General features: G+C 43.5%; 1 protein-coding gene across 2 annotated transcripts in view; it reads right to left on the bottom strand.

Annotated features, from left to right (window-relative positions):
- MPZL1 (myelin protein zero like 1) overlaps positions 1–17,301 on the bottom strand; it is a 43,231-nt gene extending 25,930 nt beyond the window's left edge. The window contains exon 1 of one of the 2 annotated variants that reach the window (XM_075854670.1): positions 17,166–17,301. In XM_075854670.1, the coding sequence (XP_075710785.1) occupies positions 17,166–17,235 (70 nt within the window). In that variant the 5' untranslated portion in view covers positions 17,236–17,301. The remainder of the gene's footprint in view (positions 1–17,165) is intronic. The other variant, XM_075854669.1, reaches the window with a different exon arrangement.
- Positions 17,302–26,114: the final 8,813 nt, after the last annotated feature.

Below are 26,114 nucleotides of genomic sequence, written 5' to 3'. Positions count from 1 at the left end.
CCGTTCAGTGCAGGAATCATTGACCACAACTCTGGATACGGTCCTTGAGCCAATTCTTAATCCAATTACAAACTATACTTTCTAAACCTATAGTCCTTCATTTACCCATTAGACGTCTATGAGGGACAGTGCCAAATGCCTTTGCAAAGTCGAAAAACACTATATCCACAGCGGCCCCTCTGTCTAGGCTTCTCCTCACCCCTCATATAAACACTATATCCACAGCGGCCCCTGTGTCTAGGCTTCTCCTCACCCCTCATATAAACACTATATCCACAGCGGCCCCTCTGTCTAGGCTTCTCCTCACCCCTCATATAAACACTATATCCACAGCGGCCCCTCTGTCTAGGCTTCTCCTCACCCCTCATATAAACACTATATCCACAGCGGCCCCTCTGTCTAGGCTTCTCCTCACCCCTCATATAAACACTATATCCACAGCGGCCCCTCTGTCTAGGCTTCTCCTCACCCCTCATATAAACACTAAATCCACAGCGGCCCCTCTGTCTAGGCTTCTGCTCACCTCTTCATAAAAACAGATCAGGTTGGTTTGACAACTTCTGTCCTTCGTAAAACCGTGCTGGCTGTCACTTATAATCCTATTTATTGTCATATAATCCTGTATATAGTCCCTCAAACATTTTCCCCACAATGGATGTTAAGCTTACTGGTCTATAATTACCCGGGGAAGACCTAGAGCCCTTTTTGAAAAATAGGCACCACATTTGCCCTGCACCAGTCCCTTGGCACTATACCAGTCACTAGAGAATCTCTAAATATTAGGAAGAGGGGGAATAACTGAACTAAGCTCCTTAAGAACTCTAAGGTGTAACCCAGCTGGTCCCGGGGCCTCGTGTACGTTTATATTATTTAATTTAGCTTGGACCATATTTACATTCAGCCAATTCAGTATATCAACTGATATATTAACAGCACTGGCTACATCAGCTGCTCTTTCTTCGATTGTATATACAGAGCAGAAGAACTCATTTAGTAACTCTGCCTTCTCTTGATCCCCTGTGACCAACTCCCCATTACCACTATCTAGGGGTACTACATGTTCAGACCTTGGGTTTTTTTCATTTAAGAATCTTTTGGGATTTGTTTTACTATCCTTGGCCACCTGCCTTTCATTTTGTATTTTTGCAAATTTTATTACATTTTTACAGATTTTATTACGCTCTTTATATTTTACAAATGCTACAGCTGTACCCTCAGATTTGTATTTTTCAAATGCCCTTTTTACAGAAGGTGTAAGCCATGTGGGGTATAATTTTAGTCGTTTATACTTGTTACCTATAGGAATAAGTTTTACACTATACAAAGTGGATTTTAAGTTCTCCCATTTATCATTTGTACCATTATTTGACATTAGTTCTTCCCAGTCTAGATCCTGAATTGCGGCCTTCATCCTGGGGAAATTGGCCTTCTTAAAATTAAGTGGTTTTTTTCCCTTCCAGCCGGTGTTTGTTTTTTACAGTATATGTAAAATGTAACTATATTATGATCACGGTTACCGAGGTTTTCATGAACATTGACATTCCCAACAAGATCTGCATTATTAGAAATGACCAGATCCAACAGAGCTTCACCTCTAGTCGGGTCTTCCACAAACTGGTCCATAAATGTATCCTGCAACAGGTTGAGGAAAGGTCTCCCCTTTGCAGTAGAAGCCAAACCATGACACCAATTAATATCCCGGTAATTAACATCTCCCATTATCACTACAGTACCCGCCTGTGCAGCCCGCTCCATCTGTTTATATAGCTGACCTTCCATCTCCTCCGTTATGTTGGGGGGGGGGGGGGGGTCTATAGATTACACCAAAAATAATTTTTCAAGTGTTCCCCTCCCTTTGTAATTCCACCCACAAGGTTTCAGCCTCCCCACAATCTTCACCCACTATTGTCTCTTTCACACTCACCTTCATATCACTTCTCACATACAGACATAGGCCTCATGCACACGACCGTAGCCATGTGCACGGACGTGATTTTGGGGTCGGCCGGCCACGGAGTGACAGCCGCCTGCAAATCGCGGGCCGTGCACATGGCCGCGGCCATTATTTTCAATGAGCCCGGACCGCAGAACACGGCCGTAATAAGACATGTCCGTTCTTTCTGTGGTGCGGGCTCCTGTGCCATGCACGGACCGTGGAAACCACGGCCGTGTGTATAGCCCCATCGGAACGAATGGGGCCGCAATTCTCCCGTGGATTTTCGGGGGAATTGCGGCCGCAAAAGCACGTTCATGTGCATGAGGCCTTACACCGCCTTCATATCACTTCTCACATACAGACATACACCACCTTCAGATCACTTCTCACATACATCACCACCTTTCCTATTTGTCCTGTCTTTCTGAAGCCGTGTAAAACCCTGTAGATTTACAGCCCTGTCACGTGAAGAGTCCGGCCAAGTGTCAGCAACACCAACTATATCTATATGTTCCTCCAGTACCAAGGCCTCAAGCTCCCCCATTTTGCCTGCTAGACTTCTGGCATTTGTGGACTAATTGTCTTTGTGTAACACCTTAAATGTTGCGCTTTTTTCCAAGTCATTTATTTGTAAACTAGCCTTTAGAAGGGGCCTGTGTGCTCTGAAAGCCACATATATAATTTTTATGGAAAGCCAATAAAGGTATCATACCTACTAGACTTTTGTCTTTTATGACACAAAAGTATTTAACATTGCATATTGTTTCTGGCGAACACGGTACTGCACAATTTTTTATGACATTTGTGAACACACACTTTAACTTGCATTTCGAATTGCCACGGTTGGCATCAGAAATGTGATTGACATTTGGGCATTTTTATTTTCATTGCTGGTCTCCTTATCCTGTTGTCTAGTCCTCTCCCCACGGTCTATTTCTCTCCCCAACAATATAGTATGACCCCTCTCTAACCTGGCTACCCCTTTAATTTTCTACATTGACCTCCCTCCAGCCCTAGTTTGAATACTCCACCATCCCAATTGGTCGACTGCGCTATGGATTCCATCCAAAACAACGGAACCCTGTCACAACAGTCAGTTCAATGGTGAGGGAAACGTAAGCTAAGGTTTCCGTTTCACTTTCCGCTGAGGGGTTAACCCGACTTAAACCTCCGACAGAACCCCTCGGCGGACACGAACGGTGATGTGAGCACACCCAAACCCACAGGTTTCCAGTCCTCTGAATGCAGCCAGCAATAAATAAAATATATATATATATATATATATAAAAAAAAAAAAATCTAAAACCGCTCTATTTATAATAATGTTTAGAAATACAACCGAAACTAGGCCCTAAATCCTGGGTGCAATTTGCTAACTTTAAAGGAGGGGGGGGGGGGGAAAGAGTTCAGAGGTTAAGACAGGGAAAAAACACACGGTAAGGGGATATTGCGCTCTCCGACATGCGGTTTCACAAGTCTTCTGCTTCGCATCATCCTGGTCATGTTCAGCCGCTGACAAAGTTTTGCAACCTCCAAAATAAATGTGCAGATCAAGTGACAAACACTGCACCTGGAGGCTTTGCTCCCAAATCTTCACTGTGTAATGTATTAATCACTCCACATCACAGTGCTGCGGTTTCTACTACTGGAGGGCACTGAAACTCCTTGTGGAGATCCAGATGGTAGGGAGAGAGTCTTAAGAGCAAGGCTTCTTGGGAAAAAATGCATGCAAATAAGCTCTGTTTCAGAAGAAAACAAACGGTCTCTGTAGTGCCACCTATGAGAGTCCACACCTACCAAAGACATTTCATTCAGCCAACCAGTACCCCGCTCTGTACTGATGAGGAGCAACAACTCTGTCTACAGATGGGGTCTCTGGTTTGGCTATTATCCCACGTCATGTTTCGAATCAGTTGGACATTGATTTACAGGGTAGTCACTTATAGGTGGCGCTAGGCCTTTCTTCCTTTTGAAGGAGAGCTAATCTGCATGCTTTTCCTTCATGGCATTGCTCGAAACAGTAAAAATAAAATAAAAAATAGATTACACAATACTGTAACTTACTAAATGTATTTTTTCTGTTACCAGTCCATTTTGGCAGGCCCTGTGCACCAGGGGCTGACAGCAGGAGACGTCTGGTACCACCAAAGTTCCTACTAGTGACAACGGTCATTGGCTTTATGCTCTGTGCTTACCCAGAACATTAGAGCTCCACGCTGCAGTTTCTACGCAAACCAGTGGTGGGCAAATCGCAGATTATCATCCATCAGTAGACCTCAGTGCAGGTACCAACAAGGTTCTGTTCACGTCACAGCCTTCCATCAAAAGTATTAATTGAAGTATGCCTATTTATATGCATACAGTGGCATACATTGCCCAAAGGGTCTCATTGTAAAAAAAAAAAAAAAAAAAAAAACATTTTGCTTTTACTGAATGCCTCTATGAAATACCAAAGCGCCTGTCCCCAGGCTGTTCTAGTGAAGTTCTCATTGGTGAATCATATACTAGGTCTCATACACTGCTATTAGCTGGCATGTGGGCAGATAGACACACAGGGCAATGCAGAAGGGCAGAGCGGTGATGTTTTAAAGGGTTGTTCAGAGTTTAAAAAAATAAAAAAAAAGTAGTTCTGCTTTCTTCAAGAAAACAGTGCCACAACTTTTCACAGGCTGTGTGTGGTATTGCAGCACAACTCCATTTACTTCTAAGGAGCGGAGATACCAGAGACAACCCATGGACAGTTGTGGAGTTGTTTCTGGAAGAAAGCAGCCACGTTTTTTCTAATCCTGTATGAGCCCTTTAAAGGCTGTCTCTTTAAATCTACATTCTAAAATGAAGCCACTTTGCAAATAGCCTACAAACAAACCCGGTATAGTCTGATCGTGCCGTCATGATCTCTTCTATCTGGCCCTAAAAAATTCTTCCTAACATATTTGGTAGCTTCGCGAGAAGTAAGGGACAGATGGTAGGGAGTACGATTGTGGCTCTGAAGTCTACAAAATCGTGACTGCAGCTCTGGAGTATAAAGCCTTATTCACACAACTGTGTTCGCTCTGTGATATACAGTACGCATGTCAGCTGCATTCCCCAGACCGAACACAGTTCAGGGAGCCGGGCTCCTAGCGTCATAGTCATGTATGACGCTAGGTTTCCCTGCCTCCCCGCGGAAATACTGTCCCATACTGAAACATGTATGATGCTGTGAGTCACTGCCTCACTACTGTCCCGTACGCAAGACATAACTATGATGCTACGAGCCCTGTTCCCTGAACGGTGTTCGATCCAGGATATGCGGCAGACATGCGGACCGTATATCACGGACTGAACATGGTCGTAGAAATTAGGCCTTAGGGTATAAATCACAAGGTCGAGTCATAGCTCCATTTTTGCCGTTTTCCGTAAAAATGCTGTGTGAATAGACCCCAATACAGGCGGTTACTTTGGATCACTACAAGATAAGCAACTCAACTATTTATTTTCTTAAAGCACTTTATTTAGAAAACTTAGAAACCCCCATCCATTAACCATAGTGAAGAGAAGCTACAAAGAGTGTCTCACTTTGGAGGACCCAACATATCTGTCCATCGCACAGACAGACTATTGATTTCAATGAGAATATCTTATTACTTAATATTTCCTGTGGCGGCGCTGCAGAGGCATTGAACACTTGCTGTCAGAATCCCCCATAGATTGCAGCCGATCGTTGGGGTCCCAGCAGCAGGACACCCTGCGATCAGTTTTTCGTCTAAGGGACCCTTCCAACAAAAAGGGACTGTCCAAAGCGAACAACCCCTTTAATTGCATACGTAAAACTGTAAAAAGACTTCCAAAAAGCAGACTTTTATTGACTGGACTTGACTGTGGACTTCTGAACGCTGTCCTGTGGTAACTCATTACATACTTATCCTCTGACATCTAAGCGTTCAACAAATTATTAGATGAAATATTGAATAAACATAAAAAGAAAAAAAAAAAAAAAAAAAAACTATGAGTAACTCAGCATCTCCAGATTAGTCACCGCTGGCAGAAAGAGCAGGGTGGTGAATCACAGGGCCGTGGGGTCGGGAGCAGTTAATGATGGAGTCGGTAGAAATGTGCTGACTCCAACGCCAAAATAAAAATATCAAGCATTATATATTATTAATATTGTATTTATTTATTAAACGAATAGCTTGTTGTTTATTTACTTCCATGGGAATTTAACCCCTTAATGACCAGCCTATTTTAAACCTTAATGACCAAGCCATTTTTTAAGTTTTTCCATCGTCGCATTCCAAGAGCTATAACCTTTATTTTTGCGTCGACATAGCTGTATAAGGTCTTGTTTTCTGCGGGACAAGTTGTATTTTTTAATAGCACCATTTTGAGGTACATATTATTTATTGATTACCTTTTATTAACTTTATTTTGGGGGGGGGGGGGGGATAGAAAAAACCCTGAAATTTCGCCACACTTTTTCGTGTCTTAAATCTACGCCGTTTACCGTGTGATATAAATAACACAATATCTTTATTCAGCGGGTTTGTTACGATTGCAACGATACCAAATTTGTATAGTTTTTGTATGCTTTACTACTTTTACACAGTAAAAACGCATATTTTTCAAAATTATTTGTTTTTGTGTCTCCATATTTGAAGAGCCATAACTTTTTTATTGTTCCGCCAATGCAGTTGTATGAGGGCATTTTTTTGGGCGGGAAGACTTGTAGTTTTTAATGGTACCATTTTGGAGTAGATGCGACTTTTTGATCACTTTTTATCACAGTCAGGATTCACTGAAAACAGCAGTTTTTCCATAGTTTTTCATTACATTTTTTATGGCGTTCACCGTGCGGGATAAATAATGTAATAGATTTATAGTCGGGGTCGTTACGGACGCGGCGATACCAAATATGTGTAACTTTTTTACTTTATTTTGGTTTTATAATAGTAAAGCATTTGGTAAGGGGAAAAGGTGGGTTTTTCATTTTTTTTTCACATTTTTTTAAAATTAACTTTTATTAAACTTTTTTTTTTACTTTACTAGTCCCATTAGGGGACTTTAATATGCGATTATAATACACTGCAATACTTTTGTATTGCAGTGTATTACTGCCTGTCCGTTTAAAACGTATGATCACCTTTCCGTTCTCTCCCTTTGGGCTTGTCCACACGTAGCGTAATTGCTGGGTATTTTCTTTCCAGAATTGCAGACGGAAAATGTGCAGAATTCAGTAGCAGCAAAGTGGGTGAATCTCATCCACACGCTGCGTAATCTTTACGAGCAGAAATTGACCTGCGGTGTCGGTACCGCAGCATGTCAATTCCGGCTGCGGAAAGTGGACTGAATTACTGCGTTTTTCAGGAGATGTCACCATCTCCCTGCAGTGAGAAAAACGCCGCAAAATCCGCACCACTTTCTGCAGCAAAAAACGCAAGAAGTGGTGCGGTTTTTCCTCAGGAGAATTTCTACTAGTTTCTGCGGAATCGCTGCAGAATATTTTTTTTTTTTAATAAAATGTCAGATACAATGCGCAAGCGGAAACACAAGATAAATTGATGTGCTGCGGATTTTCAAAGACGCACCGCAAGGTCAATTTGCGTATGAAAAAATTCCTTTAATTCACTTGCTGGTGCTGTATTACGCTGCAGATTTATTAAATATTCGTGTCAAATCCGCATGTAATACGTATCGTATGCATTTGGCCTAAGGGGGGTAATTTATGAACATTTTCACACTAGTTTTCTGGCTAAGAAGAGATGTAAATGGGCGACCTTTGGTAATTTCCTCCACTCTTGCCACTTTGTGGAAAGGCGGCGTGGCCACCGAAGCCTGACAAATTTATAATTCACGCCAGAAAACTGGCGTCAATTATAGAGGAAATCTACGCCAGCTCCTATCCGTAGATTTCACTCTATGGGGTGTAGTAAGGGAGAGGCCTGTGCTAGGCCCCCTACCCAATTAGACTACCCCCTCATCGGACATACACAGATACTCTCCCCTCCTGTTCTCTCATCACTTCAGCGCTGCTCATACACCGTAACGACACCGTGCAGCGTCAGGACGTTGTATGCGACGCAGTACTGATAATGTGCTGAGTCGCAAATAAGGCCACGACGGCGCTGGAGTGACGAGAGAGCCAGTGCAGAGAAGAGGAGCGCGAATGTGTTTTTTTTTTCTATGTCCGATGGGGGGGGGTGGTGGAATGGATGGCACATTGCCGCAGACTGGATCGCTGAGGGTTATTATGGTATTTGTTCAGAGTCGTTGGACTGCAGGGAAGGCTGCGCTGTAGTGTCCTGTACTTTTCAGGCCGTCTAACTCGCTCCTTGGCACCAAACCAGTCCACTCAGCTGGAGGGCACTGTTGCGTCAGCGCTGGACTCAGTGTGCGGACGTTGCGCTCCTCTCCTAGCCTGGCGCCGGGGAAACTCTGACAAGCAGGAACGCTACAGAGTGTTCAGAGGAGCTGCAGCGACTCGCCTGACCGACACCGAAAAAGGAAGGATGAGAGAACTAATAAAGCTGAATGGCGCATGGGCTAACAGTACATATATACAGGGGAAGACACACAATGTCGCCCTAGAGAACCACAGATTAGGAGATCACTGCCGTACCATATCATGCACTTCTCTAAACCATTTGAGCTCCAGACCGCTGTGCAGATAAGGTCTGCTATCCAGGACAATTATAAACGCCCATGCTATTAATGGTTTGTCGAAGCCGAGGTCAATTACCAGAGTCAGATGTTGCAGTCCCACTGACTACGCAGAAGAACAAACTGAGACTAACCGTAATCTGAGTGAAACCGCACTAAACTACGTCACGAGATAAGATGTACGGTCCCGTCAAGCCTGTCCATTAATCTTCCTGCACAGTGTAAAAGCCTCATTCTTAAAGAGCCCATGCAAGCGTCAACTAAAATGACTAAAGACCCAGCAGTATTAGGCCTGATTTACACGAGCGTGTGCGTTTTGCGCGTGTAAAAAACGCAGCGTTTTGCGTGCGCAAAAGGCACTTGACAGCTCCGTGTATGATGCGCGGCTGCGTGATTTTTGAGCAGCCGCCATCATAGAGATGAGGCTAGCCGACGTCAGTCACTGTCCATGGTGCTGAAAGAGTTAACTGATCGGCAGTAACTCTTTCAGCACCCTCGACAGTGAATTCCGATCACCATATCGAGTAACCCGTTTAAAAAAAAAAAAAAAAAAAAAAAGAGGTTCGTACTTACCGAGAACTTCCCGGCCGTTGCCTTGGTGACGCGTCCTTGGTGACGCGCCTCTCTTGACATCTGGCCCCACCTCCCCTGATGACGCGGCAGTCCATGTGACCACTGCAGCCTGTGCTTGGCTTGTGATTGGCTGCAGCTGTCACTTGGACTGAATGGTCATCCCGGGAGGTCAGACTGGAGGAAGAAGCCGGGAGTTATCGGTAAGTCAGAACTTTTTTTTTTTTTTTACACGTTCACGTATATTGGAATCGGAAGTCACTGTCCAGGGTGCTGAACCAGTTTAACTCTTTCAGCACCCTGCACAGTGACTGTCTCCTGCCGGGTTCGGTCAAAACAAGTTCGGCCATCTGTAAGACACTCCGTTCGGATGTTTGTAAACAGAAAAGCACGTGGTGCTTTTCTGTTTACATTCAGTTTGACAGCTCTTGCGCGAATCACGCAGTTCGCACGGAAGTGCTTCCGTGCGACCTTCGTGGTTTTCACGCACCCATTGACTTCAATGGGTGCGTGATGCGCGAAAAACGCAGATTTATAAAACATGTCGGGAGTTTTTTTCAGCGCACTCACGCTGAGCAAAACTCACGGACTGTCTGCATGCCCCCATAGAGTAATATAGGTGCGTACGACACGCGTGAAAAGCACACGCGTATATTACGCTCGTGTAAATGAGGCCTTACTTTCAAAAACCATGTAGAAGGAAAGACGATCAGAAATGAAGCGGCACAGCGCTCACCTGAGCGCTTCTGATGCTTTTTTTTTTTTTTTTAACGATTGGTCGGGGTCTCTACTCGGGCCCCAGCGATCAAAGCTTCGGACATGTCAAAAGTTTTTAAAAAGTTTATTTACCCTAAAAAAAAAACAAAAAAATGCATATTTTATCTTTGTGGTATTCTTGCTGCCACCATATGAACACACTGGTGCAAAGGAAAACTGGAGTAGTTGTCCATGTCAACCAATCAGATTCCACCTTGATTTTCAAAGGCCCTTTGGAAAATCAAGGCAGCAATCTGATTGGTTGTTATGGGCAACTACTCTACTTTTCCTTTGCACCATTTTTGATAGATCGCCCCTACAGGCTCTGTAGAAGAAGCACTTGGCCTACCCGGCTTCTTCCCTAGTCCTCTCCCAGTCAGTAGACGCAGAATAGTCAAACTCATATTAAAGTCTTGTAGGAGGTTTAGAGAGTAGAGATTAGCTGCCGACTGGTACTCTAGAGTGTCTTCAGTACTATACAAATACAAAAGGTTTATCCTCGGATAAACTGAAAGATGACAGGTCCTCCTCTATGAAGGGTCATAGAATTTGTCCAATAAAATATTTTATTCTGTTCTTAAGTTTTCACAAACTAGAGGTAATGTTATACCATTGTGAATCACATAGAAACATTGTTATCCAATGACAATATAGTCCTATAAAGGGTGGATCTACACATGCGTTTTTTTGGGTACTGTGGCGAGACCTGCATGTGCAAATATGCCCTAAGTTTACATCTTATAAGTGTCAGGGATGCCTGAAGGATTACAAACTGCATTGTCTCATATGGGGCTAATACAGTTCCATTATAGGAGATTTGCTGGTGAGGGGGAATTTCCCCGCTTTCGCTCCTCTTTGGACGATGTTCAGGAGATCCTAAACTCATCCAGGAGTGGACGGTTCAACCAGCAGGAAAAAAAAACAAACACCCGAGTCATCAAAAGGGGAAACGCATTAGGCAACAAAGAACAATGTCCTATAGTTACACAGCCAGAGGCTCAAAAACCCCAAGAGGGAGAACAAAAAACAACTTCACTGTAACCTGCTCGATTATCCGCATATACCACGTATCAAAAGATAGAAATCTTTATTAATAATAAATACATGGTATCACATAAATATACAGATGAAAAAAAAAAATGTAGAACGGGTCATATATGAAGAGCGGCATCAGTGGTATAGATGTAATAATACCCAGAGGTAAACAGAACAACCCATCTGAAACCAACAGTGTCCCATACTCCAGATCACCATGAAATGCAAAGCATGACTGACTAAGCAGGAGGCTCCTGTCGAAGCCGGTCTTGGGCGAAACGCGTTTCTTGTGTCACATCTCCCTACGTGCCCTCCTCCCTCTACCATGTCTTTAGGTAAAGTTCATCCATAATGATATTCTGGTGATGACTTTTCAGCTTACATTCTGTTTTATAATTTTCATTGCTGTTTTGGGGTCTTACTTGATGTATATTTATCATCTTCTCCATGTACCTATAAGGTTTATGTTTGACTTTCTGGCCATTGCTGCTTAGTCAGTCATGCTTTGCATTTCATGGTGATCTGGAGTATGGGACACTGTTGGTTTCAGATGGGTTGTTCTGTTTACCTCTGGGTATTATTACATCTATACCACTGATGCCGCTCTTCGTATATGACCCGTTCTACATTTCTTTTTCATCTGTATATTTGTGATACCATGTATTGTTAATTATTATTAATAAACATTTCTATTTTTTGATACGTGGTAGATGCATATTACTTCTATTTTGGGTGTTATGTTCCCTGTGCTTGTAGGTTGTTCTAGGATATAGTGGGGACTCCCTTGTTCTGCTGTTTAAGGTTCTTTTGTAGATTTACAATACTACATAATGGTGCCATACAGCGTCCACATCATGGTGCCATTGAGTGAAATTATATGTAGTGCCTCAGTATTACCACAGCTAGTGCTGTGTTTGCATTGAGACCCCAGGGAAAATGTTTCGAGCTGCCCTTACATGATGGAGACCCCGGGGTAACTGCTCCTTTTGTCCATGTTATATTTTGCCCCTGACTTTACGACTATCTAAATCGCTGGAAACTAATTGTGTAGCTGAGGCCAGAGACCCCCTGAGATACTCTGGGGCCTCCCATATATTTTACACACTGTGATAATACACTGTGCGTCCAGTGTAAAACCCCCTTAGAATACATTTATTGCGCAGCTGGATGTAATCTATTGTCCCCTGTTATCAGCTATTTCAGGCTGGGGAGAGCCTGACTTTGAATTTCTTAAAGAGACTCTGTCACCACATTATAAGTGCCCTGTCTCCTACATAATGTGATCGGCGCTGTAATGTAGATTACAGCAGTGTTTGTTATTTAGAAAAACAATCATTTTTGACAGTTATGACCTTTTTTAGCTTTATGCTGATGAGTTTCTTGATGACCAACTGGGCGTGTTTTACTTTGACCAAGTGGGCGTTGTACAGAGGAGTGTATGACGCTGACCAATCAGTGACCAATCAGCATCATACACTTCTCCATTCATGTACTCAGCCCATAGTTATCTTACTAGATCACTATGTGCAGCCACAGACACACACATTAACGTTACTCAAGTGTCCTGACAATGAATAGAGACCACCTCCAGCCAGGACGAGATGTCTATTCACAATCCTGACACTTCAACCACAAACGTTAGCGAAGTGTCAGGATTGTGAATAGACATCGCGTCCTGGCTGGAGGTGGTCTCTATTCATTGTCAGGACACTTGAGTAACGTTAATGTGTGTGTCTGTGGATGCACATAGTGATCTAGTAAGATCACTATGTGCTGTGTAAATTAATGAATTGTATGACGCTGATTGGTCACTGATTGGTCAGCGTCATACATTCCTCTGTACAACGCCCACTTGGTCAAAAAGTAAAATACGCCCAGTTGGGCATTAAGAAACTCATTAGCATAAAGCTAAAAAAGGTCATAACTGTCAAAAATGATCGTTTTTCTAAATAAAAACCCACGGCTGTAATCTACATTACAGCGCCGATCAATTCATGTACAATATAGGCCAATTATAATGTGGTGACAGAGACGCTTTAAAGAGGCTCTGTCACCAGATTTTGCAACCCCTATCTGCTATTGCAGCAGATCGGCGCTGCAATGTAGATTACAGTAACGTTTTTATTTTTAAAAAACGAGCATTTTTGGCCAAGTTATGACCATTTTTGTATTTATGCAAATGAGGCTTGCAAAAGTACAACTGGGCGTGTTTACAGTAAAAGTCCAAGTGGGCGTGTATTATGTGCGTACATCGGGGCGTGTTTACTTCTTTTACTAGCTGGGCGTTCTGACGAGAAGTATCATCCACTTCTCTTCAGAACGCCCAGCTTCTGGCAGTGCAGACACAGCGTGTTCTCGAGAGATCACGCTGTGACGTCACTCAGTTCCTGCCCCAGGTCCTGCATCGTGTCGGCCACATCGGCACCAGAGGCTACAGTTGATTCTGCAGCAGCATCAGCGTTTGCAGGTAAGTAGCTACATCGACTTACCTGCAAACGCCGATGCTGCTGCAGAATCAACTGTAGCCTCTGGTGCCGATGTGTCCTCGCTCGTCCGACACGATGCAGGACCTGTGAGTGACGTCACAGCGTGATCTCTGGAGAACACGGCTGTGTCTGCACTGCCAGAAGCTGGGCGTTCTGAAGAGAAGTGGATGATACTTCTCGTCAGAACGCCCAGCTAGTAAAAGTAGTAAAAACGCCCCGATGTACGCACATAATACACGCCCACTTGGACTTTTGCAAGCCTCATTTGCATAAATACAAAAATGGTCATAACTTGGCCAAAAATGCTCGTTTTTTAAAAATAAAAACGTTACTCTTATCTACATTGCAGCGCCGATCTGCTGCAATAGCAGATAGGGCTTGCAAAATCTGGTGACAGAGCCTCTTTAACTGAAAAAGTTCCAGGAAGCACTGAAGATCCCTGCCCCCACTACTTGATGACTTATCTCCAGTGCTGAGAATGTCCAGATATGCTTACATCCATAGATAGAAGTTCTATCAGCTGCTCCTCTGTTGACTATGGGGTTAGTGGCCCTTTAAAGGTTATCATACACACACATTTGTCCCACTATGAAAATGGGATAAAACCACATTGCTCCAACAGATTGTGCAGATTTCTATCTGTCAGAAGAGATTGTGTTTAGCACCACAGACATAGTGGACTCCTGAACTCAATGGAGAATAAGGATGCTGGGAATCGTCCTTTGGCCCCTATTCTCCATTTAGGTGTAGCACTCAAAGGGGACACACACACATCAGGAATTAATGGAATATCGTATGGAAATGCCATAAGTGTCTGTAATGGGAAAACCCCTTTACGGATCATAAAATCGTTTAGGGAACACAGAGTTGAAAGAGCGGGATCCCAGGATGTCTGTGCATTACCAGAGGACAGACCATTGATTTCATTAACGTGTAATGCTGCATTTCCCCCTCTAGTGGCGCTCCAGGGAAATTGAACACTTACTGCCAGGTTCCCACGCAGATAACACCTGATCATTGGGGAGCAGCAGCAGAACAACATGTGATCAGCTTATCATCGGGGGGGGCCTCATACAAAAAAAAAAGGGTTTGTCCATAGCAGACAGTCACAGGGCCGTGCCATGATGGTCATGTGATGTCTCAATAAAAGTGACCTCAATACCCAGAGGACGAGTGGGTGAAGCAGACCTTGGCGCTGGAAATGCTCTTTTTAACCCTTTAAGGACCGAGACAATTTTCATTTTTTCGTTTTCCACTCCCCGCGTTCCAAGAGCCATAACTTTTTTATTTTTCCCATCAATAGAGCGTTGTGAGGGTTTATTATTTGCGGGAGGAGTTGTAGTTTCTAACGCCACTATTTAAAGTACCATATAATGTACTGGGAAACTGAAAAAAATATATATTTGTGGGCTGAAATTGGAAAAAACTGATCCCTACATTGTTTTTTTTTTGGTTTTGCCATGCGGTAAAAACGACAACTGAACTTTATTCTGCGGGTCAATAAGATTACAGCGATACCAAAGTTACTTATGGGTTTTTTTTTAAATTATATTACTACTTTTACAAAGAAAAAAACCTTTCACTGTCAGAGTCCCATCATGTGACCAGATCTGGATGGTCGTGTTAACCAGTAAACTAGGAGGTAATAGAGCGGACTGAGGGCCATTCAAAACATACGTGTACCAGGGCATGATGGGAACATAGGTAAGGAAATCACCCGCCGCAAGCATGGCCACAAGATACAGGGGGATAGCGCAGTAATCTTAAAGGGAAAGACCACAAAAATTATCCTCTGCTGTACCATAGCCACATGATAGAGTTACTTTTAGGAGTACTTCCCCTTTAGGGTCAGTTCACACATTGCCTAAATACTGCGGTTTTCCCGCAACAGAATTAGTTGCGGAAAATCCACACCAAATACAGTAGCAGCAAAGCGGATGAGATAAAAACACATCTTATCCACACGCTGAGTAAATAACGCTCAGAAATGGACTTGCGGTGCGGAATTTTATTGCGTAACGCTGCTTATTTGTTGCGGGTTTTCCCACTTGAACTCAATAGGGAGGTAAAATCCATAATAAATAGCAGTCGTTGCGTTTTTTTGCGGTGGGTTCGCAACGAAAAAAAAACTAACTCATACTTACCCAGAAGTCTGTGTTCCTCCAACCAGCGCGGCCTCATGAGTTGACGTTTCATCCCATGTGACCGCCTCAGCCAATCACAGGCTGCAGCGGCGGTCACATGGGATAAAACATCATCCCAAGATGCCGGCCTGGATGACGTCAGAGCGCCAGTCTACTGGGAAGACGCTTCATCCCATGTGACTGCCGCTGCAGCCAATAAGAGGCTGCAGCGATCTACTGGGATGAAACGTCACCGCAAGAGGCCGGCCGAGCTGCAGTTTTCCGGGCGCCACAGTTTGGTGCGCTTTTTGGCCCAGAATTTCCTGCAGCACACAGGGCGGATTCGCTTCGTGCTTTTACGCAGCGTATCCACCCCGTGTGAACACAGCCTTAAGGTCGTGGTCAGACGTTACGGTCGATTTGCAAGTCACAGCCCAAAATAAAGTGATTTTACCGTGACGCGTGAAATCAGCCTAAAGGGGTTTTTCAATATCTCTGATTACTGTCAGTGACTTGTTTAGGCTGAAAACGTGTACGGACCTAAGGCACTGTTCACATGTTCCATATTTGATGCAGATTCTGCACCGAAATCCTAATGAAACCCAGTAACATACCCTCCGATGCATGTGAATGGTGGGTTTATAACTCCGTTTACATGCTGCAGAAAGGTAAAAAAAATAAAATCACCGGCGATTTCTTGGCGGATTCTGCACGGAAAAAAACAACGCAAATTAGCCCTCCCCCTCCCATTGCATGAGGCGAATCCACGGCAGAAATCAAAGTGTTAGCAAATCCGTGACATGTTTCTTCTCACAGTTGAGGGTTTGTTACAATTGTGTCCAGTCTAGACAATCCTCTGTGAGGTAAACAGCCTGCACTGATACATTGTAACAAAATTAGAAAACCAGGAGTGAGATTTGTGCCGCAGATGCATTTACCTCACACAGAGGGTTATCTAGACTGGATACAAGTGTAACGAACCTTCAGCCGTATTAGGTCTTCATGGCATTTTCAGCCTCAGGATGTTAACAAAAATCTTCTCATTCACCTAAAGCAAGCAGAGATCTTGAAAATGGTGAGAAATACGAAAAGTTTCAGAACTTATTACACAATAAAAATTTTTAAAAAATGGACACCCCTTCAAGGAGAGGGAAAGGTTTTATTTTACGGCTTTTGCGTGACGCGAGTCTTTCTGGCGATAGGATATAAACGTAATTATCGCCGGTCATTTCGGAAGACGTCTATTTAACGCCACCAAAACCTTCTTGGTGACCGGGGAACTGCCACATTCGATAGACGCCACAAAAAACCTGCGCCTTGACAACCTTCTTCTCACTACACCGACTACATGTGACTAAAGTTATCATGTAAATGTATAGTGAGGTAAACACAGGGGCCACAATGCGGTCAGGGGCCACACATATTACACAATGACAACACATAAGTATGAAACCCACTCAGACCTTCCCCACACAGAAACCCAATTCACAATGAAGATACGTGCCACCGACAGAAAGCCTCACAAAGGTGGCCATATTACCACAGCCCATAGTGCCAGCCGCAGCCTCCGCCATAACCAGGACTACGACGCCCATCAGGGAGCGGGCACAGAGTATCACTCACCCGAACACAGCACCGCCGTCAGCAGAAGGCACAGCCCGCGCCCAGAAACCGACACCCGAGCAGCAGCCATTACCTCAGGACGGCCACTTCACTGCCAATGCCACAGTCCCGCCCTTCTCACACTGAGCGGGCTATCCATTGGCCCGAAAACCGCCCCTCTGTTTAGCATAAATAATTTCTATTGGCTCTGAGGGGTGCTCGTTAAGAGAAGACCAGAGCCGCGTTTGATTGGCTGGAGGATGGGAAGCGTTGATTTGTTCGTTTTATGGACATCGGTAAGGAGGGGTTATAGACGACGGGGGCGGGGCGAGACGTGCTGTGATTTTTTATTATTGACAATCAGATTGATTCGTGCGGAAGGTCTCGGGTTCAAATCCTGAACGAGACCATTTTTTTTTTCTTTAATATTTTGTTATTATTTTGCTATTATCAATAATAGTAAGAAAACATAATAATTATAATTATGAATGCATGACACAATACAAACAATAATTTATCATCAATACCACCATTGTGTTATTATTCAAGGTTCAACCATTCAATTACTCATATCTTTATGAGAAGTAAATTTAAGTGTCTTGTTTGTATTTGTTTCAAAGGGCACAATTTTACAGTTTCTATATAGCGCATAAACCAGGGTGTAGCTATAGGAGGTGTAGAGACCCCTGGCCCTGGTGCCTGAGGGTGCCCATAATAAGAAGACACAAGTATTTTAAATGGCATATGGTAGGTAAGGTTGGATAGGCCACATCTGCGTTGATGGCTCAGTTTCGAGTCCGACGGCTGCCAGTCTTGTCCACTGTGCGATGGATCCAACCAAGGTTTACCTTATAGGTGTGAACAGAGCCCAAGAAATTTTAAATTAGGACCCAGGAGATTCAAGTTATTCGGGTCCTGAGTTACAGCCTGCATTATAAGGCTTGTCATCAAACACCTCCTAACATCTTAGCTGAGGTCCTATAAATCAGGGAGGGGGGGGGGGGGCAGTAAGTATTAACTATATCAGATCAATGTACATGGCTTGGTGTAGAAACTGCACTTACCAGAATGCAAATCAACAGAGCAAGCACAAATTTACTAGTGGAAATGCTAGAGGATTTCAGCTCTGAAGCCTGCATAATTATGAATGCAATTCCGAAGTATAATACAGGCTGTAACTCAGGATCAGTAGAGGATAAGTAATGTATGTACACAGTGACTCTACCAGCAGAATAGTGAGTGCAGCTCTGGAGTATAATACAGGATGTAACTCAGGATCAGTACAGGATAAGTAATGTAATGTATGTACACAGTGACTCCACCAGCAGAATGGTGAGTGCAGCTCTGGAGTATAATACAGGATGTAACTCAGGATCAGTACAGGATATGTAATGTATGTACACAGTGACTCCACCAGCAGAATAGGGAGTGCAGCTCTGGAGTATAATACAGGATGTAACTCAGGATCAGTACAGGATAAGTAATGTAATGTGTGTACACAGTGACTCCACCAGCAGAATAGTGAGTGCAGCTCTGGAGTATAATATAGGATGTAACTCAGGATCAGTACAGGATAAGTAATGTAATGTATGTACACACTGACTCCACCAGCAGAATAGTGAGTGCAGCTCTGGAGTATAATACAGGATGTAACTCAGGATCAGTACAGGATAAGTAATTGATGTATGTACACAGTGACTCCACCAGCAGAATAGTGAGTGCAGCTCTGGAGTATAATACAGGATGTAACTCAGGATCAGTACAGGATAAGTAATGTAATGTATGTACACACTGACTCCACCAGCAGAATAGTGAGTGCAGCTCTGGAGTATAATATAAGATGTAACTCCGGATCAGTACAGGATAAGTAATGTATGTACACAGTGACTCCACCAGCAGAATAGTGAGTGCAGCTCTGGAGTATAATACAGGATATAACTCAGGATCAGTACAGGATAAGTAATGTAATGTATGTACACAGTGACTCTACCAGCAGAATAGTGAGTGCAGCTCTGGAGTATAATACAGGATGTAACTCAGGATCAGTACAGGATAAGTAATGTAATGTATGTACACAGTGACTCCACCAGCAGAATAGTGAGTGCAGCTCTGGAGTATAATACAGGATGTAACTCAGGATCAGTACAGGATAAGTAATGTAATGTATGTACACAGTGACTCCACCAGCAGAATAGTGAGTGCAGCTCTGGAGTATAATACAGGATGTAACTCAGGATCAGTACAGGATATGTAATGTATGTACGCAGTGACTCCACCAGCAGAATAGTGAGTGCAGCTCTGGAGTATAATAAAGGCTGTAACTCAGGATCAGTACAGGATAAGTAATGTAATGTATGTACACAGTGACTCCACCAGCAGAATAGTGAGTGCAGCTCTGGAGTATAATACAGGATGTAACTCAGGATCAGTACAGGATATGTAATGTAATGTATGTACACAGTGACTCCACCAGCAGAATAGGGAGTGCAGCTCTGGAGTATAATACAGGATGTAACTCAGGATCAGTACAGGATAAGTAATGTATGTACACAGTGACTCCACCAGCAGAATAGTGAGTGCAGCTCTGGAGTATAATACAGGATATAACTCAGGATCAGTACAGGATAAGTAATGTAATGTATGTACACAGTGACTCTACCAGCAGAATAGTGAGTGCAGCTCTGGAGTATAATACAGGATGTAACTCAGGATCAGTACAGGATAAGTAATGTAATGTATGTACACAGTGACTCCACCAGCAGAATAGTGAGTGCAGCTCTGGAGTATAATACAGGATGTAACTCAGGATCAGTACAGGATAAGTAATGTAATGTATGTACACAGTGACTCCACCAGCAGAATAGTGAGTGCAGCTCTGGAGTATAATACAGGATGTAACTCAGGATCAGTACAGGATATGTAATGTATGTACGCAGTGACTCCACCAGCAGAATAGTGAGTGCAGCTCTGGAGTATAATAAAGGCTGTAACTCAGGATCAGTACAGGATAAGTAATGTAATGTATGTACACAGTGACTCCACCAGCAGAATAGTGAGTGCAGCTCTGGAGTATAATACAGGATGTAACTCAGGATCAGTACAGGATATGTAATGTATGTACGCAGTGACTCCACCAGCAGAATAGTGAGTACAGCTCTGGAGTATAATACAGGATGTAACTCAGGATCAGTACAGGATAAGTAATGTATGTACACAGTGACTCTACCAGCAGAATAGTGAGTGCAGCTCTGGAGTATAATACAGGATGTAACTCAGGATCAGTACAGGATAAGTAATGTAATGTATGTACACAGTGACTCCACCAGCAGAATAGTGAGTGCAGCTCTGGAGTATAATACAGGATGTAACTCAGGATCAGTACAGGATAAGTAATGTAATGTATGTACACAGTGACTCCACCAGCAGAATAGTGAGTGCAGCTCTGGAGTATAATACAGGATGTAACTCAGGATCAGTACAGGATATGTAATGTATGTATGCAGTGACTCCACCAGCAGAATAGTGAGTGCAGCTCTGGAGTATAATACAGGCTGTAACTCAGGATCAGTTCAGGATAAGTAATGTAATGTATGTACACAGTGACTCCACCAGCAGAATAATGAGTGCAGCTCTGGAGTATAATACAGGATGTAACTCAGGATCAGTACAGGATATGTAATGTATGTACGCAGTGACTCCACCAGCAGAATAGTGAGTGCAGCTCTGGAGTATAATACAGGATGTAACTCAGGATCAGTACAGGATAAGTAATGTATGTACACAGTGACTCCACCAGCAGAATAGTGAGTGCAGCTCTGGAGTATAATACAGGATGTAACTCAGGATCAGTACAGGATATGTAATGTATTTACGCAGTGACTCCACCAGCAGAATAGTGAGTGCAGCTCTGGAGTATAATACAGGCTGTAACTCAGGATCAGTACAGGATAAGTAATGTAATGTATGTACAGAGTGACTCCACCAGCAGAATAGTGAGTGCAGCTCTGGAGTATAATACAGGATGTAACTCAGGATCAGTACAGGATATGTAATGTATGTACGCAGTGACTCCACCAGCAGAATAGTGAGTGCAGCTCTGGAGTATAATACAGGCTGTAACTCAGGATCAGTACAGGATAAGTAATGTAATGTATGTACACAGTGACTCCACCAGCAGAATAATGAGTGCAGCTCTGGAGTATAATACAGGATGTAACTCAGGATCAGTACAGGATATGTAATGTATGTACGCAGTGACTCCACCAGCAGAATAGTGAGTGCAGCTCTGGAGTATAATACAGGATGTAACTCAGGATCAGTACAGGATAAGTAATGTATGTACACAGTGACTCCACCAGCAGAATAGTGAGTGCAGCTCTGGAGTATAATACAGGATGTAACTCAGGATCAGTACAGGATATGTAATGTATTTACGCAGTGACTCCACCAGCAGAATAGTGAGTGCAGCTCTGGAGTATAATACAGGCTGTAACTCAGGATCAGTACAGGATAAGTAATGTAATGTATGTACAGAGTGACTCCACCAGCAGAATAGTGAGTGCAGCTCTGGAGTATAATACAGGATGTAACTCAGGATCAGTACAGGATATGTAATGTATGTACGCAGTGACTCCACCAGCAGAATAGTGAGTGCAGCTCTGGAGTATAATACAGGCTGTAACTCAGGATCAGTACAGGATAAGTAATGTAATGTATGTGTAAAAGGAAAAATTTGATCCAGCGCTGCAATGGTGTGATTTAAAAAGGAACGTATTCCCAATTTTATTGATATCCAGAAAACTTGTTTAAAAATTCGATAACAGGCTTGGCGTCAAGGCAGTATTAGGTAGGTGTATTCAGCCTACGCGTTTCGAGCACGGCTGGTGCTCTTAATCATGGCATTCATTCACTCACTGGGACACGAGAGTATGGGTTTATATATTTGGTTTTAGATGGGTGGAGCTGAAAAGCCTTACCAGGTGGTTAATCAAGGTCACCCTATGTCACATAGGGTGACCTTGATTAACCACCTGGTAAGGCTTTTCAGCTCCACCCATCTAAAACCAAATATATAAACCCATACTCTCGTGTCCCAGTGAGTGAATAAATGCCATGATTAAGAGCACCAGCCGTGCTCGAAACGCGTAGGCTGAATACACCTACCTAATACTGCTTTGACGCCAAGCCTGTTATCGAATTTTTAAACAAGTTTTCTGGATATCAATAAAATTGGGAATACGTTCCTTTTTAAATCACACCATTGCAGCGCTGGATCAAATTTTTCCTTTTGTACTATTGCCTACCGTGGACCGTTGCGGAGATCCGGGCGAAGCAGGACTGCCAGGCGGCGAGCTGGTGAGCTGGAGGTTTCCTCCCCCTTGTTTTATAATGTAATGTATGCACACAGTGACTCCACCAGCAGAATAGTGAGTGCAGCTCTGGAGTATAATACAGGATGTAACTCAGGATCAGTACAGGATAAGTAATATAATGTATGTACACAGTGACTCCACCAGCAGAATAGTGAGTGCAGCTCTGGAGTATAATACAGGATGTAACTCAGGATCAGTGCAGGATAAGTAATGTAATGTATGTACACAGTGACTCCACCAGCAGAATAGTGAGTGCAGCTCTGGAGTACAATACAGGATGTAACTCAGGATCAGTACAGGATAAGTAACACAATGTGGGATATATAAAAACACTGGTGCACCGTATCAAGTAGAAATGTGATAGAAAGCTTTGATAAATGAGTTTTACAGCTATATTTTGTCCCGTGTCACAGTCACAAATACATGGATAAAGATACGACGCTGTATGTGTTTTCATTGACTTCTATTAGGAGAGCACTGTCCCAAAATGGATAATAATTGACCATGTTGTGCATGTGATCAAAATAAAACATGGCGGTGTGCATCAGTTTGTCATTGACTAATAATAATTAGTGAATAGTGAATATTTACCTGGTGTAGGTTTTTCTGCTATAACCATTGATGGCATATTGATTAGATGTGCAATCAATATCCAATCCGTGGAGGTCCAACTGCTGAAGACCACCCATTCCAGTACAGCGTTAGGTCAGGAGCCGCTGCCCGAACTTGACTGTAATGCATAATGGATACAGTAGACGTCCCTTTTTCCCGATGTCTTTAGCTGGAATACCCCTTTAAGGCCAAGACAAGATTTCATCTTATTGACATGGACAAGATAGAAAAATAAGAAGTCAATTAAAAGGTTAAAGCGCAGCTAAACGTTTGACAAACTTCTGACCTGTCATAGTGACATGTCAGAAGTTTGGATTGGTGGGGGTCCGAGCACCGAGACTCCCACCAATCGCTAGAACGAAGCAGCTGAAGTCCTCGTGTGGGCGCTCCGCCGCTTCGTTCGTGTCTGTTTGGCTATTTCCGGAAATAAATGTATCGTGTCCGGACTCAATAGAAAGTCTATGAGCCCGTACTCTGATACATCGGCCTTCCGGAAAAAGCCAAACAGACACGAAGCGGCTGAGCGCTCATACGAGACCTTCAGCTGCTTCGTTCTAGCAATTGGTGGGGGTCTCAGTGCTCGGACCCCGACCAATCCAAACTTCTGACATGTTACTATGACATTTCAGAAGTTTGTCAAACGTTTAGCTACACTTTAAGTGTAGTGACAGCGGCGGGAAGCTTGGTACTTTCGAGGAATTTGGGGGGATTGGTACCTGTTATTTGAGGGCAGGATACTTAGCAGACAGGTCAAACAATGGCTAATGTCACATGCCAGACATTAATTTCCTCTTTTTAGAAACTTTTTACGTCTTTTCACATGTTTGGGATGTGGATTGCATCGTGTCATTATTTCTTCTTCATCCTCTTTGTCTTCATGTACTCAGGTCACTTCCAGTCATTTCCTCAGATGTCTCAGCAGAGGTTCAATAAACCCTGTGCTAAAAATTTTTTTTTAAAAATGAGCCAAGCTCCGCCCACTAACCACTCCCGTAAGAGTCATGTTACACTGAAAGTCCTGTCATAGTCTCCTCCCATCTGTCTTTTGAGGGTGAGATCAGCGCTGTGCAGGGAATGCTGGGAGGGAAGATAAAATGACTGATATTTATTACTTTATCGACTCTGTATACATAAAGATGTCTATTCATATGGGAAATATACTGAAGACATGGGGGGGGGGGTTCACAGTTCTGTCTGGAGATTTATTTTAAAGGGGCACATACACAAAAAAAAACAACTATATTCCTTTAGTGAGATTTTCTTAACTAGAAATCTCTGACCAGAGGCGTAGCTAGGGCAGAGGGATGGGGTCAGTGGCCCCCCAAATCCACTTGCATGGTGGGGCCCCTCCACTGAGATACTCATCCTCACTAAGTGCACTCCATTAAATATTTCTGAGATTGGGCTCTCTGAGCCCGCTTCCTGGTTTGGACATCACATGGGGGAAGCCTCACCACCCAGCAAGTCACAGAGCGGTATCCGCGCTGTGATTGGCTGAGTGGTGAATTAATGGCTTTGGAAGCCTTCCCTTGAACGTGTTACTAGGGAAGAGTCAGAGAGCGCGTCATGCAACAGCCAGCAGGGGCAGCAGAAGAAAAGAAACAACACAGGAGCAGGTAAGTGAAATGGGAGAGGGAAAGAATGATGGCATACTAGGGGGCAGAGTAATGGCATACCAAGGGGCAGAGTGTCCAGAGACTTAAAGGGGTTGTCCCAGTATTAAATGTTATTGAAATATAATTCAGCAATAAAAATTAGTTTTGTAATTTACCTTATGCTTAAAAAACCCTAGTTGCGAGATATTCCCTTTACTTCATTATAATGGCGCCCCCTGGTGTTCAATTTGTTTATTAATGTGCATGTCCCACTGAGCTGAATGCGGGGGGATGCACATGCTCAGTTCCACTCTCCGACTGCCACCAGCCAATAGAAAATGTCTACCCTGCTTGTCAGTAAAGAAGTAGAGGAGAAGCTTTTATTTAGAAACACAGCTTGTAGTGTGGATGGCGACTCACACAGTAAGAAACACACGGGAGAGCCAGCAGTGTAGATGAAAAGAGAGCCGGCATACAGCACTTCTTACATACAGTTGGAGTTCTCCCCTCTCCTGCTCATCCTCTCCCTGTGTGTAAGCTGCAGGCTCTCCCACTTCTTCAGTTATATAGGACTGGGCTCTCCCTCTTCTTCAGTTATATAGGACTGGGCTCTCCCTCTTCAGTTATTTAGGACTGGGCTCTCCTTCAGTTATACAGGACAGGGCTCTCCCTCTTCTTCAGTTATATAGGACTGGGCTCTCCCTCTTCTTCAGTTATATACGGCTGGGCTCTCCCTCTTCAGTTATTTAGGACTGGGCTCTCCTTCAGTTATATAGGACGGGGCTCTCCCTCTTCTTCAGTTATATAGAACTGGGCTTTCCCTCTTCTTCAGTTATATAGGGCTGAGCTCTCCCACTTCTTCAGTTATAGAGGACTGGGCTCTCCCTCTTCAATTATATAGGACTGGGCTCTCCCTCTTCTTCAGTTATATAGAACTGGGCTCTCCCTCTTCTTCAGTTATATAGGACTGGGCTCTCCCTCTTCTTCAGTTATATAGGACTGGGCTCTCCCTCTTCTTCAGTTATATAGGACTGGGCTCTCAGTCTTCTTCAGTTATATAGGACTAGGCTCTCCCTCTTCTTCAGTTATATAAAACTGGGCTCTCCCTCTACTTCAGTTATATAGGACTGGGCTCTCCCTCTTCTTCAGTTATATAGAAATGGGCTCTCCCTCTTCTTCAGTTATATAGGACTGGGCTCTCAGTCTTCTTCAGTTATATAGGACTAGGCTCTCACTTTTCTTTAGTAATATAGTGCTGGGCTCTCCCTCTTCTTCCATTAAATAGGGCTGGGCTCTCCCTCTTCTTCAGTTATATAGGGTTGGGCTCTCCATCTAAAAAGACATGTAATGGGGGCATTTGTAAAGCTTCTCCTAGAGGGGAGGCAGATGCA

Source organism: Rhinoderma darwinii, chromosome 2, assembly GCF_050947455.1.
Source record: "Rhinoderma darwinii isolate aRhiDar2 chromosome 2, aRhiDar2.hap1, whole genome shotgun sequence".
In the NCBI taxonomy this organism is placed as follows: Eukaryota; Metazoa; Chordata; class Amphibia; order Anura; family Rhinodermatidae; genus Rhinoderma; species Rhinoderma darwinii.
This window is presented reverse-complemented; position numbering and strand designations above follow the sequence as displayed.